Below are 19,487 nucleotides of genomic sequence, written 5' to 3' on the forward strand. Positions count from 1 at the left end.
TTTTAACATTGTTTCACAGTATTCCTTGCTAGAAAAATATTGCTGAGGTGAAACTGATGTTATGTACCATAAGAGGGACAAGGCAACACCAAAGAACTGATTTCAGAACAGTTTCCATTTTACACTGACCAGCATTTTCTGTGCTTTAAACCATGGAAGAACATTTCCAGATAGATATGTGGATGAGTAGCCAAAAAAAGTTTCACATTGTTTATAAAAGTGAAACAAGTCTGCCAGGGATCTTTCAGGATTGCCCAGTTTGAATGACAATAAATCTGCCCCATTGTGTTTGTGTTAACAAAATGTGTAGTAAAGAGAGCTTCATTGGTCCACTAACTAGCAACGGTTGTGGTTGCCTATGATGCCTAGTAGAAATACTAAAACAGTACTCAAATGGGCTCTGTCACAAACATGTGATATACAGTATATATTAAGGGAGAACTAAACCCATGACCCCCTCCACCCCCATCCACTGCTCACTTCACTGGCCCCACTCCAAGCTCCTTGCCCAATATATTTATTCTCTTTCGAAATCCCCCGTTCTGCTGTCCTGCTATAAATTTGCAGAGTTGCTCGTCAAACTTCAAAGGTGCCATCTTGTAAGACGCACCGGGAGAATTAATCATTTACTTACCTCCCGGCGCGCCTCTCTTCGTGTGCGCAAGCACACACTTCCTGCTTGATTCCATTGACGCTGGAGCTTGAAGCTTGGCTATCTGACGCTGGCGTCATGACGTCATTAATCAGCACCAAAGTTCCTCATAAAAGCCTGATTCACCATTTTTTAAGTGCCCAAGCTAGGCTTCAATTTATCTGTTCCTGCTCAAGTGTTTTTTCCATATTTTTTGACTTCCTGGTTTTGATCTGATATTCCGACTACAACTTCTGCTGCCTGCCTTGAACTATTTCGCCTGACCCTGACTATGTTTCCTCTTGATCCCTGCCAGTACCTCGTTTTGTCTTTTGGCTATGCACTTCCTTGTTGGCTTCTGCAGCAGAAAGCCCGGGGCCCCAAAAGGGAGTTGGTGAACACCGGAACCCACAGGGTTCACCTGTGCATCTAAAAGTGCTGTTCACCTCACAAGGTTCCCATTAACGAGATTGTAACACATCTTCTGTCTGTCCTCTGATCTTCTTCTGTAGAGTGGCGAAATGGATCTTGGAGGTTGCATGCGCAGTTAAATCTATGCTAGAAGGGAGACATCTGAAAAGAATAAATACTGCGGGCAGGGAGCTTGAGCAGGGGCAGTGAAGGTAGCAATGAAGAGGGGGTAGAGAAGGACATGGGTTTAGTTCTCCTTTAATCATGTAATATGAGCTCTGTTTTATGAAAATAAGAATCTTTTTGGATACAATCAATAAAAGAACTTGAGTTTCTGAGAGTCCAAGAAATCTCTCAGCAATTTTTGTCTCTGTATCCAGCTTGGTGTTTGAACTTTACTTTGGAAATGTGATACATTTAGGGGCAGATTTATCAAAGGTCAAATTACAAATTCGAATTTTCAATTTTTTTTATGGTAAAAACTAGGGAGTTATTCAAATTCGATTCAGGTTTTTTTTTAAAAAAATTCTAATTAGATTTTCGAGATTTATCATACTCTGGCCCTTTAAGAACTATCGACTATTCTCCACCTAAAACTTAAAAAACTAATTGCTGTTTAAGTCAATGGGAGAGGTCCAGGGTTCAATTTGGAGTTGTTTGCAGCCTTCCTGACATTCAAGTTTTTTTTAGAGAAAAAACTCGAATTGAGTTTTTAAAATTTGAATAGAATTTGATTCAAATTCTATTAGAGTTTTTGGGTTGATTCTATTTACCCGAGTTTAAAAAATTAGATTTTATTGATACACTTTGATTGGTGGAAGTTCGAATTTAAGGTGATTTTAAAAACTCACATGAATTCGAAATTCGACCTTTGGTAAATGTGTCTCTTATAGTCTGATTAATTTCAGCCAAATCCTAATATATATCTGTAGAGAACAGAACAGCCATAATAGCCTGTAAAATATATCTTTATAAATGGTGCCACATGTCACATAACTCATTAAAATCTATGAAATAGAAAAATAATGTGTACCTCGTGTTGTAAAGTATAAGCATATAGGAGGTCACATTGGAATTCCATGACATGTATAGATTTATTGTATATACTCACATGTATAAACTTATTTAACTCATCATTGACTTAATATCCTTATATTTTATAATGGGATCTATGTTATTCTTTATATAATCGTATTGTATGCAGTAAATACTTTTCATACTATAGACCAGTGATCCCCAACCAGTAGCTCGTGAGCAACATGTTGCTCTCCAACCACTTGGATGTTGCTCCCAGTGGCCTCAAAGCAGGAGCTTATTTTTAAATTCCAGGATTGGAAGCAAGTTTTAATTGCATAAAAACTAAGTATAGTGCCAAATAGAGTCTTCTGTAGGCTGCCAGTTCACATAGAGGCTACCAAATAGCCAATAGTAGCCCTTATTTGGCACCCCAAGGGTCTTGTGTTGCTCCCCAACTCTTTTTACATTTGAATGTGGCTCACGGGTAAAAAAGGTTGGGGACCCCTGCTATAGACTAAACACAAGAAAGTAAGAACCCACTATAGCCCTTGATATACTGTATTAGAGTGGTACTGTAAACTGCTGAGTAGAAATGTACTGATTATACCATGTATCTCATGAAGACTCAATAGAAGTCTATGGGAAAATTTATAATTGGATTAGGCAAGGGGATGTGTTTCTCTACATCCCTAAATTTAATCTGGCTCAGTGATGCAATATCCTTAAAGCTGCATAAATGGTTTTACAGCACAAGCCATCCAGTCTAACCGCAGTCATAGCAAATCATTCATATGTAATCCTGTTTGGTTATATAGTAATTAACAACCATAATATGCTGGTGCTGGCTGTGAAAGTTTGGCATTGTACTCCATCATTTCACATTTTTCTGTTTTGTTATTTGATTAGAAAATGAGAATGGTAATGGACAGCAACATTCTGGTTTGCTTGTAAATACCTGTATTTTACTTGCATGCAAAGTACTAATCTGATTTATGTGCAATGAAAATGAATTACTCCTTACAAATCCATGTTTTCATTTTTCATACAATTTAAAGTAGAGAGGAAACCATGGCAATGAAAGCTGATATTCATGTGGTTTGTCTAAACTTAAAATAACCTCTAATAAAATAATAATAATTGACTTTTATGCCCAGTTAAATGGACTTTCTGATTAACTGGTGACAATAAATTGCAATTAGTAGGATTGCATTGATTGCAAATGGGTTTCATCGGCTCCCCATAAACATGTTAGCAATTGATGGAATCGAGGCACAGATTATCTAATACGTCAGTAGGACATAATATGGTAGATTCATTTAAACCAATGTATGTGTAACTCTTCATATTGTATTTTTGTGGATCCCACATAAATTGGTCAAATACTGAGTGCAGAGGACCTCTTGTATTTGTCTATATGTATTTTGTGGTCACAGCCTCATTGCACCCCCGCCTAATGGTTTTACAAATTAGTGGTGAGCACAACTTTCCCTTGTTTGTTATATATATACATACTTATACATATATTCTTTAAAAATCCATATTACATGCTCTTGGAAGTCTCCAGTACCAGTATCTAGGTTATAGAATGCACTATTCCTAGCAGCTGTGCAAGTGGCCTTCATTATTTATTATTTATCGTTTTTGAGTTTTGTTCCACTTCTAGCTCTTTCCAGCTTTCAAATGGGGGTCACTGACCCCAGCAGCCAAAGCAACATTGCTCTGTGAAGCTATAATTTTATTGTTACATTGTATTAGTTATCTTCCTATTCAGCCCCCCTTCTATTCTTATTCCCGTTCCTCACTCAAACCACTGCCTGGTTGCAAGGATAAATAATACCTTAGAAACCACAACTGTAGAGCTGCTGAACAAATAACTAAATAACTGAAAAAAACATTTGAAAAAAAATTGTAAAAATGAAGAACAATTGCAGATTGTCTCAGACTACGGCCGTCTATATCATGTAAAAAATTAATCATCAAAAAAATGAAAACATGAAAATTTGACCCTAAGCAGCTGAAGAGTAAAATCATGATTAATGTCAGACAGTAACTTTCATTTGGCAATAATTATATGACTACACAGAAAATATCTTCCACCTATATGACCATAATATCTGGACATCAATGAGATGGTTCACTAGAATAGTCTGTCACTATGTTCTGTGCTTAGTCTCAAGCCTGGGGGAAACATTCACATACAGATTCATAGGAAGCATGTCTGCTGCCAATGGATTCCATTTTGGGTGGTGCTATTTATCTGCCCCTGGGTTTGGATCATTATCCAAACATCAACACATAATAGAGACAGGCAAAGAATAAGGTTCCACTTAACCCAGCTGGCTTCTATATTACCTTATTAGTATGTATTTCTGGCAAATTTATTTCTGCTGAAGCACAAATAATGAACTACAGTATAACAGAAAATTACACTGTTTAGTAGGCTAGAATCTCTCAAAAATTGTTCAACCATTCTGTTGGTAACCAACAGAACACAGGGTTTTCCAACTATCCTACCATGAAAACAGATCACTAACAATGTGATATAATCACATACAGTATCTTCTTTATTATCTTCTATGGCATCATATGTATACATCAGCTAAAGCACAGACTGAATTCAGGCTTGAGGTTTCCAGTGTATGTACTGTATATAACACACGGAGAGTGGCAGTAGTGAACCTAATTTGCTAAATAATATAATTATTCCAGTTATGAACAATAGGACAAACTGCTGTGACTTCAGATTTTTTTTTTACACTTGCTGTTATTTCTTTTATCTCATTATTCTGTATCACAATGAGAAAACAAGTAATGTGGTTTACTTGTAAATGAATATTTCATGATTAGTGGGTGTATACATTTTTGGAAATATGGTTTTCCAGTTAAATACCTTAATAAAAACAGTTGATGGGGTGAAATCAGTTGGATAAAACCTTCCAGATGGGCGCCTCTACCTAGCCTCTCACTGTACAGCATTTTGGTGCAATACAGTGATGTAACTAGAGTGCCCTCCTGCAAAACAATCTTCAGTGGGGCCGATCCTCATTCTCCCTCCCTCCCTCCCTGCACTGACTCCACACCGGCGACTGCGGGGTCTGCTTCCTCTATAGTTACTCCACTGGTGCAAAAGATGTTTGTTTTTAATCCTCAAGAATGTCTCCAAACATTTGTGTTTGTACCCAAGTTCTTGTGGTGAAAAAAACCATGCTGTACATGTTAACTTTAGAGTTGATCTTAGGAAAATTTGAAAACAAGAATTTTAAATATCCATTTCAAATTTTTCTGTACAAAAGGCATATGTACCCATTTTTAAATGTTTGCTTTACTTATACCTGTGACTAGTTATGGATGAATCTGACCCGTTTCACTTCGCAGAAAATTCACAAGACGTGCAAAAAAATTTTCACCTTTTGGAGTATATGTGCGTCTTTTATGCGCCGAAACCTGGTGAAAAATTGATATATAAAATACACTTTTAGGGTTTTATTGTTTGAGGGGCCACCATGAAACCATCATGTCATGTCAAACATGAAACTATAATGTACAGGTATGGGATCCGTTTTCTGACACAGAATAATTTTCTACCTGTGACATATAAAGTACACTTTTAGGGTTTTATCGTTTGAGGAGCCACCATAAAAGCATCATGTCATGTCAATAATGAAACTATAATGTACAGGTATGGGATCCATTATCTGGAATTATCCAGAAAGCTCTGAATTATGGAAAGGCCATCTCCCTTGGACTCCATTTTAATCGAATTCATTTTTAAAATTGATTTCCTTTTTCTCTGTAATAATAAAACAGTACATTGTACTTGATCCCAACTATGATATAAATAATCCTTATTGGAGGTGAAACAATCCTGTTGGGTTTATTGTATAATAATAAATATATTATATCATATATAATTTTATAATAATATAATAATGTTTAAACTAATTTTAAGTAGACTTAAGGTATGGAGATCGAAATTACGGAAAGATCCCTTATCAGGGAAACGCCAGGTCCCTAGCATTCTGGATACTAGGTCCCATACCTGTACTACTGATATAGTATATACCTATGGTAAAAAATAAATCTAAGAAAGAAGGAAGCGCACATGGTGCAATATTGTTTTGTGGTGTAATCATAACAAGAAGAACCCAGACACAACAGATTTAAAAGGTTAATGTGATCCATCTGAGGTGCACGCACGGATCAAGCTTCCCTTTTGGGTATGCACTTATAGACAGCCATGGTTCAACAACATCTGTATCATATCACATGATTTATGCTCTGTGGTTCATTCGTACATAAAGTGGAGATAAGAGAAGGTAACAGTAATTCAGTTTAATAAATATTTTAAAAACAATCACACAAATCCAATCGCCCACTCACAAATAGTTCAGCTTCAAGAGCTCAGCATATAAGGGTAAGGTCACACTGGGAGTCGCTTGAAGTTGCCTCACGAGGAAACTTCGGGCAACTCCGGAAAACGAAGCACCAGGAGTGCCATGCCGCAGGCGATTTTTCATTCTAGCAGGCGGAAGACAGGGGGAAGCAGTTCAGGGAGATTAGTCGCCCCAAAGAAGAGGCAATTAGTTGTCGGGCGACTAAATCTCCCCGAATCTCCCAGTATGCCCTTATACAATATACACTCACAGATGAAAAATTGTGTAACGTAGAACAATGATTAAAAACTACCCTTTACCAATGTTAATGCTAATCTTATAACTAGGCAATAGTGTAGTATGGAAAAATAGGCAACATGAATAAAAAAGGAACAATTTTAGTCCCTTTTTTACCTTAAATAAGCAACAAAAAGAGAAAACCAGGCACAGAACAAAAGTCAAAAACTTTTGATCGATTTTCTTGGCAATACGGCTCACTGCAAAAAGTGGCCTTATACTCCATGGGGGGAATGTAATCGGTATGAAGTCGGTAACTGAAAAAATATTCGCAATGCGAAAACCTATGCCTCTTTGCAAACGAATTTGCCTTTGTGCGAAAATAATATAGCTTTTTCGAACCCAGAAACGAACACTTCCGACAGTGGAAGAAGGTTTGTGAATGTTATAGTTAGCACCAGTGCGCAGTCAATGTAATAAATCTTCTTACTGAAAAAGTTGTTACATTTGCTCCAAAAGATTACGACACCTTCAAGCACTTCTAAAAGTGGGCAATGCACAATTAAAATTCGCAATGTAATAATAGTTTAAGGAAGAGTATTACATTGCAAAATGAAACTTTTTGTTCTAATTTGTGCTAATTGTTTTGCTCTTTGTGACTTTTATTACATTCGCCCACATATCCTTAGAGGCTTTCACAATACTGGATGAATGAAGAGTGGCCAAGAAATTGCCTGACTTCCGAGTATCTAGCGGTTCACTGTTCATGAAATGCCTTGCAGGATAGGTGAGAATATTGAGGCGAATTGCTGGCGAATTCAAAAAAGGCCTCACAATATCCAGAATATTTAATATCCTCTGGGTAAACCTCTTGCTTAGAATATTTCAATCCCTGCCAGGCCCGGGCTGGCAATCTGTCCATACGGGCAAATGCCCGAGGGGCCGCTTCATATTTAGTTCAAGTGGGCCGCTCACACAGGGTCGCAGTGGGCCGGTGGACCCAGGCTCTTTTGCGCCCCAACAGCCCAGAACGCTCCTGCACTCCCTCTTGTAACTGAAAAACTTGCAAGCGTTGATGCGCGTGGATGCGCGCGCATGCACACCCAGGAGATGCTCAATAGTTTGCCACTGGGGGGCCCGGATCCGCTCCTGCAGAAAAAACTCACAAGCGTGTATGCGCACGTATGCGTGCACATACAGAGGGAGTACAGGAGATATTTGCGGCACCTAGCAATGGGCCCTCAGTTGTGCGTATTTTCCATCTGTCCGTGTCCCAAGCACGTCCCTGCACTGAAGGTAACCATGTCTCATAGATTTATGGTTCCCAATCCGGCCCAAACATGGCTCACGCTGCAACCTTCTATTACCGGAATAGTGAAAACTGCAGCTGGAACGAGTGTGTAAGCTCATTAATGTGCTAAATGTATACGGTCTGAAGCCCATACAAATATGGAAAGCAATAAAGAAAGAGCAAACAATAGCATGTCATGAGTCAGCAGGGAAAGGATTACTTGTGGGTAGAAACTTATATTTTGTCTTTTCTTCTCCTTTAAAGCTGGTCACTATATACATGAAGTATGTCATCCCCCCCAAGCATTCCTGGCTGCAGATTTCTCATCAGAAGCTACAGAATACCATAAGGAAGGAACCATATACATTTTAAATACATTATAAAAATCTATTCAACAAGCATTAGGGATACATCCTTACCCTTGCAAGATGATGTGAAAGTGTCTGACACCAATTACAACAAAACGATCTTAAGTAGAGTGAAGTCTGACAGAAGTATTTCTGTACTGCCCCTTAGCAAGTAAAGTACCCTGTCCTTGCTGTGAGGCGCCATGGTATTCCCTTGTAGCTCTGGAAGCCATAGCTTCCCTCTTGCACCCACATGCACTGCTTTTTATGGTGTAGAGCACTTTCCATCTGCTGACTGGGAGGAGCCAAAGAAAACAAGACCTGTCATTAGTATATCTCTCACGGTTGCCTGGTTGGCGGGTTTCTAGCCAAATTGGGCTAGTTTTAAAAATTAGTGGCGGGTTTTAAAAGTTCGGTTTTGGGCTAGCTTTGGAAGTTGGACATTCAAAACCTGCCACTCATTTTTTAATGCAAACTACAATTACCAGCGACAAGCCTGCAGGTCGGGAGCAGCGAGCAGGTCAGTACCTGTGTTTGCTCTCTTCTATGTTAGGAGCTTTGATCCCTGGAAACCCCTTGGGTTGGGCTCTACCTTCCCTGGGGCACTAATTGGGCTGCTGTGTCATCTGCAAGGGAAGCAAAGGGTGATTGACACCTCGCTGCAAGGGATCTGTTCAAATATTGTCTACCTGTAGATTGTTTAGTAATCCATATTGAGTCTAGGGCTATTTCTGACATGCCTCTGGGCAAACCTGGGTGCCCCCCTGCAGCCCTACAATTACCAGTGACAATTGAAGGCTATTGGGAGATTTGGGGATTGTTAGAGCAACTGGAGGGTTGCAGGATGGACACAGCATGACAACAAAAGTCTTTTGTTATAGAAATGTGGCTTTGAGTGCTGTACGCTTGAGCCAACTGAATCCACACAAACCTCTTTCTAAAGTTACAAAGAATAATCATAAAGAACATTAGTGTCGATTAGCTATAAATACTATGCTGTGTTTTTATTTTTTTTCAACTAATTTTTAACAAATTCCTTTGAGGCTAGTATTTTACCTGAGATTTCTGTCCCTTATCCTAATGCTATCTAGATTGCAGTCATCAGGCGTGGGGGAAATGATCCTATTATCTGTGTGTGGATAAACTGTGCTTGGTATGTTAATTCATATATATCTATGTAAACAAATTAGGGATGCACCGAATTCAGGATTCCGTTCGGGATTTAGCAAGGATTTGGCCTCTTTCAGCAGGATTCGGCCGAATCCTTTAGCCCGACGCACGCCTAATTTGCATCTGCAAATTAGGGGCAGGGAGGGAAATCACGTGAATTTTTGTCACAAAACAAGGAAGTAAAAAATGTTTTCCCCTTCCCACCCCTAATTTGCATATGAAAATTAGGATTCGGTTCGGTATTTGGCTGAATTTTTCACGAAGGATTTGGGCGTTTGGCCGAATCCAAAATAGTGGATTCGGTGCATCCCTAAAATAAATATAGAAATCTGTCCCAACTTTACAGGGACAAAGTAAAAATGCACTTTAATGTAGAAAAGTTCACGGAAAATTCCAGACACAATTGATTTGATAACCTTATAGTTTAACTTTATTTTATTACGATTTTTTTCAGTTTACAAATTAGACTATTTTTTGCCTACTTTTAAAATGGCTTTTGGCTACTTTGTGGCTAGTTTTTTGACTGGTTGTCAAACGTAAACCTGGCAACCCGTATATCTCTACTTATCCGGGCATATTAGAATTAGGAGACTGACATCTAGCGGACAGCTCTGTGTAAGCGGTTCCAAGACCTTTCTACATTATAACGTGAAGGCGAGGTAAAGGCAACCTCCCGCGCAGGCGCGCTCATGCGCAGTAGATTCCAGGAGCGTGAGCGCGCGCCTGGCCTATTAACTACGTTCGAAGTTACGGACGAACACGAGCGTACCTTTTAGTTTGTGTGTTTCCGAAAACCACCCCCCCAAATAATGGTATTAGTTAATTGATGACTTTATACTGAGCGCGAGACGTCTGATGTGACTCTTTTATTTTGAAACGTGACTGGCTGTGAGGCGCGTTTAGTGTTATGCTGCTGTAACACGAGTAACGTGACCAATATAATGCTCGCCCCCCTCCTCAAAGCGCGGGAGCGAGCGTCTCCTTGCGTTAGCTGGCATGTGGCGGCGGGTTGGTAGACAGGAGTGAAAGGCTGTAGTGTCTGCCGCTTGCCCGACTGTCTGACACTGTCTCCGCCCTCCCATAACCACTATCCTCGGTAGCTTTACCCCCTCCCCTTCTCTGTGCTGTCCCTCCGCCCGGTGTGTTCGTCACGTCCGGTAGTCTGAGGAGGCCGGGAATCGGCATCAGGACCCCAGGCTAGGGGGGGGAGCGGTCTGGCAGACACAAAGAGGCCGCGGCGTGACCAAGGCCTGGGCCTTCAGACACTAACAGGTGAGGGGAGAACTGTAAACTCTGGAAGCGGCAGACCCTTTCAACTGGGCCTATACTCCTACCACCCCCGCCTGCATAATGTTTGCATTATCCTAAGGATTAACTAGGCCCTGCGATTGGCCAACTACAACTACCAGCAATTGCTGTTGGCTTCTATGAAGAATTGTAATTGAACAAATCTAGAGGTCCCCATGCTCTGTGAGTAAATATTCAGTTAAAGAATATATAACTCACATGTGACATTAAATAAAGCATGTCCTATGCACAGTCTAAGGGCTGACATTTATGTAACCTGGCCATGTCCACCTGGGATGTGTTTGTGCTGCGTACATCCTATAGGCATATACCATTCCTTTGCTGTGTTTAAACTAGTGCTCTTGGTGGACTACATTTCCCATAATCCTGCTGAAGGTGGAAGTGCCAAAATCTGAAGGTCTCTCTAATGCACTACTGTGAGAAATTGTAACCGAGAACCATTGCTACCATGTGTTTTTCCTGAATAAACAACTTTAATATTTGTTACCGGCAAAAAGATGAACAGATTTGTTTTATTTTCTATATATGTCCTCTATTTAAATTGGTTTTGGGGGTCAGTTTCGGGCATTTTTGCATCTTTGTGTATTTTATTTTACCCATGTGCCCTTTCCCTTAGCATTTTTTTTTTTACTATATCTCCATACTATGTTCAGAATCATGCAATACAAAGGGACATTAGATTTCCATTGAATATACCTGTTGACTAGAAGATTAATTAAAGATGTGTTTGGAGACCAAGTTCATCTGAAGGTATACACTTTTATTGGTCAATAAAATGATCCACTTTAAAACCTGGTCAGCCAGGAACTAAACATATAACAATTTAAATATATCAATATAAACATATAACAATATAATATATTGATATATAAGTATAAGAAAAAAACTAAGAATCTACCTTTTGGAGCACTAGAAAATTAGCCTACTTCTGTGCCTTCTGACTATGCATTATCTTGTGCACTTTTTTTCATCTCCAATTTGTGCCTGTATGTTAGCCTCCCATCCACTTAGACTGTAAGCTCTATGGGGCAGGGACCTTCTTCCCACTATGTCTCTTACCACATAGCTCCTTTTCCTGATGTGATTCTGTATATATTTATTATGTGATTTGTTTTCCCTGTGTATACATTTATATACATTGTACTTTTATGCACTGTACAGCACTGCGGCTCCTCAACAGCGCTTTACAAATAGTTATTCATACATACATACATACATACATACATACATAACATTATAAGAGAGAAAAAATTGTATTCAAAACATTTCAGGTGGGTGGTCACTGTGATATAAATTATTAACCAAAAGTCTCCTAGGTTATATTTAGGTGATTCCCCCAATCTTGTAACAGTTACAATGTAGAGTTATAGTTCTCCAACTTGGGTATAATATGGTGTGAGTTACAGTTCTCCAACTCGGTAGTCAATTGTAGAATAATTTTTCCAATTATAGTCAGGTTACCTCTTGGCTATACTGACGTATATGTGCAACATAGAATTTGTCCTTCGTGCTTGTTAAGGGGAGAACACTTGCTGCTCTGGCTGCAGAATTTATATATAGAAGTATTCTCTCACTTATCACTTTACACGTTTAAACAGGGTTTTGAACAAAAAAAAGCAACTGCCTCAAAATCATTTTTATTATGTCAGAGGGTCAGTCTGCAGCATCTGCTAAGAAGTGACTGGTAGTTACAGCTCAAGATTGACAAAATCTGTTCCCTTATATTCGTCGGACACAAAAGACTAATTTATTATTGTGGACATTATTATTCATACTTGTTTTGTTTTAGCATTGTCAAAATGTTTGCCTATCCCTGGGGGTGTATTCAAGTAGAATTTGTAGAATTAGCAGCTGTAATTTAGTCTTGTAACTTCTAATAATTGTGTGTCCTTAATTTTTTAGGACAATGGATTTTCCAGGACATTTTGAACAAACCTTTCAGCAGCTAAACTATCAGAGGCTCCAAGGACAGCTCTGTGACTGTGTAATTGTGGTTGGTAGTCGTCACTTCAAAGCTCATCGTTCTGTGTTAGCAGCATGCAGTACTCATTTCCGAGCTCTCTTTACAGTGGCAGAAAGCGATCAGAGCATGAACATGATCCAGTTGGACAGTGAAGTTGTGACGTCTGAAGCCTTTGCTGCTTTAATTGATATGATGTATACATCCACGCTTATGCTAGGAGAGAGCAATGTCATGGACGTTTTACTTGCAGCATCTCATCTGCATTTGAATTCAGTGGTAAAAGCATGCAAACACTACCTCACTACAAGGACACTTCCTATGTCACCCTCTAACGGAAAGGCTCAAGAGCAGAGTGCTCGCATGCAGAGATCTTTCATGCTTCAACAACTTGGTTTAAGTATAGTGAGCTCTGCCTTGAACTCAAGTCAGAATACAGAGGACCAGCCTCAGCAACAGCAAAATTCAATGAGCTCTTCTGGCCGAAATAACATGGTGGAGCAAAGAGCCACCTTTCCAATAAAACGGCTTCACAAAAGAAAGCAGTCATCAGAAGAAAGAACAAGGCAACGCATGAGGAACTCTGTTGATGAATGCCTCAATGATGTAACTCCTGAAAGTGTGCAGTCCATTGTTAGTTCTCGAGAAGAATATTTCTCTCCTGATTCACTGAAAATGATGGACAACTTGAAGTCTGATTCTACCCCAGACAACCATGAGGATAGCACAATCATGTTTGATGGTTCATATAGCAACCAAGAAGATACACAAGTACCAAGTCAGTCTGACAACAGTGGAGAAAATATTTCACAGATATCCATAGGATCCCAGGCAGCCCAAATTGGAACCAGTTACAGTCAAGATAAAAATATATATTCTTCTGAAACACAAGAAGTAATTGTGGGTGAAAAAGATCACATGAGAGTCATTGTCAAATCTGAGCCTCTGAGCTCACCGGAACCTCAAGATGAAGTTAGTGATGTCACTTCTCAAGCAGAGGGTAGTGAGTCAGTTGAAGTAGAAGTTGTTGCAAGTGCAGAAAAGATTGAATTGAGTCCTGAAAGTAGTGATAGAAGTTTCTCTGATCCTCAGTCAAGTACTGACAGAGTGGGAAACCTTCATATAATGGATGTATCGGATAACCTTGAGCACAAATCTTCCTTCAGTATTTCTAACTTCCTCAAAAGTAGAAACTGCAACTTAGGCCAAAACAGTGATGACAACATTCCCAATACTACAAGTGACTGCAGAATGGATGGAGAAATCTCTTACTTAGTGAGCCCAGAGGCAGGAACCAGCAATCATTCTACAGTCATGTCTCATATGGATAATCCATTTAGTGATAGCCCAGACTCTCATTTCACTAGGCCAATGCAGGATGCAATGACTTTATCTTGTGCTCAGTCCTCAAATTATCGAGGAAATGATCCTTTTGGGATGGACTTCCCAAGGTCTGACTTAGGGCTTCATTCGATGTCCAGATCTATTATGGGTAATCCAAGGGGCAGACCTAGTAGCGTTCCAAGTTATCGGCGTATTGCCCCAAAAATGCCTATTGTAACTTCTGTGCGAAGCACCCAGTTTCAGGACAACGCAACCAATTCTCAGCTTTTACTAAATGGAGGAAATTCATATGAAAATGTTCATACATCACAACAGGGACCACCCCAGCTGACAAGGGCCTCTGCAGATGTTCTCTCAAAATGCAAGAAGGCTTTATCTGAACATAATGTGTTAGTGGTTGAAGGTGCCCGAAAATATGCGTGCAAAATATGCTGTAAAACCTTTCTCACTTTAACAGACTGCAAAAAGCACATCCGTGTACACACAGGAGAAAAACCATATGCTTGTCTAAAATGTGGAAAAAGGTTTAGTCAATCTAGCCACCTTTATAAGCATTCCAAAACTACTTGCCTTAGGTGGCAAAACAGTAATATTCCAACAGCTTTGCTATAGGTAGGTTTTGACAATAATCAAAAAGTAGAATTTAATAGCATTTTTAAAAAAGAAATCTCAAAGACCAGCTTATGTTATGCTGAGAAAGTAACACATACCTAACTGAAGCATTTAAAGACCAGTAGCACATCATGCTTAAAATATTTAAAGTGACTTGTGTATTGGGGGGTTGGGGTGGAAGAGAGGAACTTAGGGAAATTTATTGATAAAAAAAAAACCTCTCTTACATTGAGGTTATGAAAAGTACTTAATTTAGTTTATCAATGTTTATGTAAAATAGCCAAACTGATGTTGAAATTATTATTCGCAGTTATGGAAACATAATTGCATAATGGAAGCATTGAAAGTTGTTTGTTCTGTTTAGTAAATTATTAACTTGTAAAATAACCAATTAAATAAATGCCAGTGCCCTTGTTTAATGTGGTTAACCTTTCCTATGCATGCTGTTTAGTCTAAACAAGAATACCCTTTTTGTTGCATTATACATGTAAAACATTGCAGCTGCATCTTCCAGATAATTTTGCAAAGCAAGTTTTATGTGTTAGAGTTATATTGTCTCTTAAGTGGTAGTGCCCTCCTGTTATAATGGTATATTCAGGTCAGGTTTAAATGTAACTTTTCTTGTGAAAGGGTCTGTATAGCCCCTTGTTTAACATGAGTGCAATGAATAGGGCTTGTGCTATACATAGATTTGTGTGTTAATATCTTGAAAAGTATTTTTTAAATAGGAACATTGAAGCTACTTTGTTTGGTCCTTGAAGGGTAGATTATTAAATTACTAGTGCACAGATAAATCCTCTGCATAAAGGATGGGGGGGGGGGTTGTATCTACAGTTGTAAAAATAAAGATTTTATGTTATTAATATGCAAAATGTATGTTCATCACAAACCCTATTTGTTGAACTCATGCAGCGAACGAGGTGATATACTGCCTTTTTTGTGGTGTTATTGTTTATATAGCGCCAATATATTCCACACCACTATAGAAAGATTATACAGTTATGCAACCTGTTAACCAGAATGCTCGGGAACTGGGTTTTCCACATAACTGATCTTTTTGTAATTTGGACCTTGTCTTCTAAAAATCATGTAAATTATTATATAAATACCCAATAGGCTGGTTCCAATAATGATTAATTATAATTGCATAAAGTACAATGTACTGTTTTATTAATACAGAGAAAAAGGAAATCATTTTTTAAAAATGTGTATGTTCTCGTTGCAAGCACAGCGAGAACATACAACCTCCTTTCAGATAATGTGGACCACTATACCAAATATATATTTAACCATTATAAATACCCCATATTAGTTTGCCATCAATTTGCATGTATGCTGCTAGTTTAAACCAAGTACACAAAAGGCAAATTAGTCAGAGAGAATGGTTTGTTTATATAGCAAACTATGGTAAATTGCATTGTTTCTGTAGCTTTTTGGGTTGCAGGTAGTAGATTCCATTCCAGTATATAGCAAATTCAAAGCAGTTTGCCTTTTACAACTCTTTCCTTTTCCTGACCACCCATACCAGCTCAAGATTGTTTTGCTTAAGCACCTAAAGACAAGACTTTAATTTTTACAATGCCATGCATATTCTGTGACCTATAGGAGGTTCTATTTAGCAATACACCTGGTTTGTTTTCAACCAAAACTTACCTCCAAGCCAGGAATTCAAAAATAAGCACCTACTTTGAGGCCACTGGGAGCAATATCCTACATGTTGCCCATGAACCACTGGTTGGAGATCACTGTTCTAGTCTGTTGCCATTAACTGATACGTTGCTCAGCATGTATGGCTTCTGCGCATGACTCCAAAGCTTTTTGTTGCTGCTTATCAACTAAGATTTCAATTTGTAAGTTTAGAAAGTCACCTGTATCACCTAACAGAAATTTACACCTAAGGAAGGATACACCCATTCAATCTTAAAGGGGACATGTCACCCTAAGAAATAATTCCAAATTATTTTCTATCATGTTAGTTGAGCAAAATAAAATGTACTTATAATACATTTATTATTTATTTTTTCATTCGGTCTTGGAATTGCACCATCACGGCAGGCAGGAGCCATTTTGTGAACACTGTTATCAAGACAAGTTGTGTATCACCTCAAAATCTTGCAAATGTATCAGAATTATACGCATAAACAGTGCCCTACACAATTCTGGAGCATTAGAAGGGAGGGGAGTAGAGCAGTGACATCTAGGAAGTTCTGAATGGAAAGTAAAAGTAATTGACTGCCCCATCTCTATGACGGGCATAGAAAAGGAAAGGTAATATTTGATTTAATATTTGACAGCTTGGATATTTAAACACCTTTATAACAGACCTGAATGCTTTAATGAAAAAAAAAAAAAAAAAAGTTTGGGTTCCATGGTACATTTGCAATCGACTTTTATTATAAAGTTTTTTAAATTGTTAGTGACAGGTCAGCTTTAAAACCTACACTACAATAGTAATGTCTGAAAATAGTAAATTACTTTTTAACTGTTTTGGGAAAGCAACTGTAATAAAACTCCTCATATTCTTTTAAATAAGACCATAAACAGCCTTTTAAAATATATAAAGAAACACAATAGTACAGTTTGATATTCAACAACTTTTTCTGCTAGATAGAAAGGAGTAATTACTTTTTTTGCAATTTAATGGGATAAAGGATGGTTTACATGTGCATCAGGTCTCCACACTTAGATTGTAAAGGATGCTGTGGAAAGGGTTTTAAAGTGTAATGCAATTGAGTATACATTTACTTTTTTTATTACAAAAAAAGTAGCTCTGTACCTTTTTTTAAACTACTGCATAAAATGATTTCCATACAGTGTAGATCAATGCACAGTCCCTTGCAGTTATACTACTCTTCTTACCATCCCCTCACGGAAGTGTTTTTCTGTTAATAATCTTTTTGAATATTGGCTTCATTCATTTCTCCCTGAGTCTTTACCCCAACATGATCCAGTTCTGTGTTACAGATACTAAGAATCCATGGAATTTGGTATAATACTGAAATATCCTAAAACTGTAATCCTGAAAGGTTTCTAGCATTATAAACGGCTTTGTCTTCAGTCCTTTTTGATAAAGAAGCTGAAATTCAGAATGTCTGCTTTGCCAGCAATACTTGTATTGTGTTATAGATGTTATTCTGTGTAAATGAAGAGTGATTCTGCCTCCATGCCATACCTAAAACTCTGATATGACAATGCACAGCAAAGAGTGGAAATCTGAAATTGGGTTTCACTCAAGATTTGCATAAAAATGCAGTTTTAGGACTTCTTTGGTGCTAAATATCAAGTTTCCCTTAGCAAGTACTCCATACATTCTTATCAGCCTTCTACCAGGTAGAAAATAAAAGCCTGTGGATAACTGCACTTGTAGTTATTATTTTAGTGATGAGCAAATTTGATCCGTTTCACTTTGAAGAAAATTTGTGAAGCGCCTCTGAAAACTCACCAAAATATATTGGTCTATGGGCAACACATTTTTTTTTGAGGCAAAAGTAGACGCAATTAATTATTTTTGACACCCGATGATTTTTTTTCACCCATTGAGTCTATGGTGAAAAATTTCATTCATAACTCTTTAGCACATGTTTCTAAATGAGCCTCTTTTAATATCAGACATTATAATGAAATATAACTAAAATAGTGCCAGAAGTGTAATCCACCTAAGCCTTTATGATAAACTGTGATAAAACTGACAAATGGTTGTATGGCATCCCATGTATGGATATCACTAGAGTATTCCTTCCCTGTATGCAATCCTCGTGGTGATTCATTTTTACCCTTTATTTGTGTGAAACCAAAGTATTTTCACAGTTCTAAGGATATATGTACAAATGTAAGTCAGGCATAATATGTGGTTAAACTTTAAAAGGGCATTTGTAAATATTACAAAATGAGTTTCCAGTGATTTCAAATAAACAAGTGCACCGGCATTGAAATTGTAAACATAATTTAATATGTATGGATTTTAATAAATTAGGAGTAATATTTCTCCTAGTACTGCACTTTTTGGCATCAACACTTATGTAAAGCTTTAAAGATATTTAAAAATTTCCTTTCGAGAATAACAATTGCAGGAAACTGGTTTAACTGTTGGTATAACATGATTTTAATGTAATACTAATATATGGTTAGATTTTCCTGTGAACATTTTTTTTGTGGACTAAACAGAAGTGCTCACATAATGTGTGCAAAGACAAAGGTGCTCCTAACTACGGACTGTTGAATAGTTTTAAATTTACATTTCAATATTCATCCCAGTATTTTGGGTAGATGTCAATTGTTTTTATTTTGTTCCTGTTAAACCAAGTTTGTATCACGTGATCTGTGAAGTATTGTTTCTGTATGTGCTTTTCAAAGAGCGTTTTAACTACCGTAACTTGAATTTAAGAAAAATAAAAAGAGTAACATATGAAATTTGCTATTTTACTTTAATGGTGCAATGGACAATTTTTACCGACTGTAAGCAAGTCCGGAGTTAATTTAGGGATATAGTATTGTCTTGAAATGAGTGCATCATTTGTAAGGAGTTGTAAGAAATGCATGTAGAGTTTCTTTGGCCAGATCATACACCCCCCCCCCTTTTTTTTTTCTAAATACTCAATAGCAAAGGCTTTAGCTGGCCATATATGAATTATCAGTTGATCTTTGCGTAGCCACCAATAGGATTATACTGGGGCTTATGCTGCATATTGAACTTCCACCCAAACTGATAATCTATGATAAACAATTGATGAGGAGATCAAAAGGCTGAAGACCGTTTTTGGCTGTTTTTAGAGAACTTTTGAGTTTT

General features: G+C 38.0%; 1 protein-coding gene across 2 annotated transcripts; it reads left to right on the plus strand.

The window, feature by feature from the left end:
* The first annotated feature begins 10,210 nt into the window (after positions 1-10,210).
* On the plus strand, positions 10,211-19,111 carry zbtb5.S (zinc finger and BTB domain containing 5 S homeolog). 2 transcript variants are annotated; one of them, XM_018239946.2, is made up of 2 exons: positions 10,211-10,749; positions 12,688-19,111. In XM_018239946.2, the coding sequence occupies exon 2, from the start codon at positions 12,692-12,694 to the stop codon at positions 14,699-14,701; it is 2,010 nt and encodes a 669-aa protein (XP_018095435.1). In that variant the 5' UTR covers positions 10,211-10,749; positions 12,688-12,691; the 3' UTR covers positions 14,702-19,111. The 2 variants fall into 2 exon arrangements, with proteins under 2 accessions (XP_018095435.1, XP_018095436.1); XM_018239947.2 differs by lacking the exon at positions 10,211-10,749 and adding an exon at positions 10,758-10,947.
* The last annotated feature ends 376 nt before the right edge of the window (positions 19,112-19,487 follow it).

Source organism: Xenopus laevis, chromosome 1S, assembly GCF_017654675.1.
Source record: "Xenopus laevis strain J_2021 chromosome 1S, Xenopus_laevis_v10.1, whole genome shotgun sequence".
Lineage (NCBI taxonomy): Eukaryota > Metazoa > Chordata > Amphibia > Anura > Pipidae > Xenopus > Xenopus laevis.